The sequence below is a fragment of the Monopterus albus genome, unplaced genomic scaffold (genome assembly GCF_001952655.1).
Source record: "Monopterus albus unplaced genomic scaffold, M_albus_1.0 scaffold482.1, whole genome shotgun sequence".
In the NCBI taxonomy this organism is placed as follows: Eukaryota; Metazoa; Chordata; class Actinopteri; order Synbranchiformes; family Synbranchidae; genus Monopterus; species Monopterus albus.
In genome coordinates this window covers 245,967-246,344 of record NW_018128362.1, presented here as the reverse complement: position 1 = coordinate 246,344, position 378 = coordinate 245,967, and the positions used below count along the sequence as shown (strand labels likewise).

The 378-nt window shown below is 57.7% G+C and overlaps 1 protein-coding gene across 3 annotated transcripts in view; it reads left to right on the top strand.

Moving 5' to 3' along the window:
- Positions 1 to 378, top strand: part of LOC109952641 (microtubule-associated protein futsch-like) — a 25,663-nt gene that overhangs the window by 16,331 nt on the left and 8,954 nt on the right. The window contains exon 1 of one of the 3 annotated variants that reach the window (XM_020587817.1): positions 7 to 376. The exons of the other annotated variants lie outside the window; for them this stretch is intronic. Within the exon in view, the coding sequence (XP_020443473.1) occupies positions 56 to 376 (321 nt within the window). The 5' untranslated portion in view covers positions 7 to 55. Of the gene's footprint in view, positions 1 to 6; positions 377 to 378 lie in introns of those variants that run through there. 3 annotated transcript variants of the gene reach the window in all.

Below are 378 nucleotides of genomic sequence, written 5' to 3'. Positions count from 1 at the left end.
AGTTCAGGCTCAGTCCAGTTCCAGAGAGCGAGAGGCTTCTCTCCATCAGTGGAGGATGATGACTGAGAGAAAGTGCCAGAGCCTTGGGACAGATGGGTGGCGCCCTGCTATGAGCTTTCGCCGCCAGTTGTCACAGAGTGATGGTGAACGTTGGATACAGGAGCAACAGTGGCTCCATGCCAGGACACCAGAGGGCATGGCAATCCACCCCAAGACCAAAGCCAAATCTCAGTCCCTGCCCAGGATGCTGCAGCCTGAGAGCCTGCAATATGTGGACATAGCCTCATCTGGTCAGGAACTGTTCAGGCGGGTCAGTGGCCAACCGCAGACACAACACAACCTTTACCGGGCCCCCCGCTGGCTGGAGAATGGCAGGGG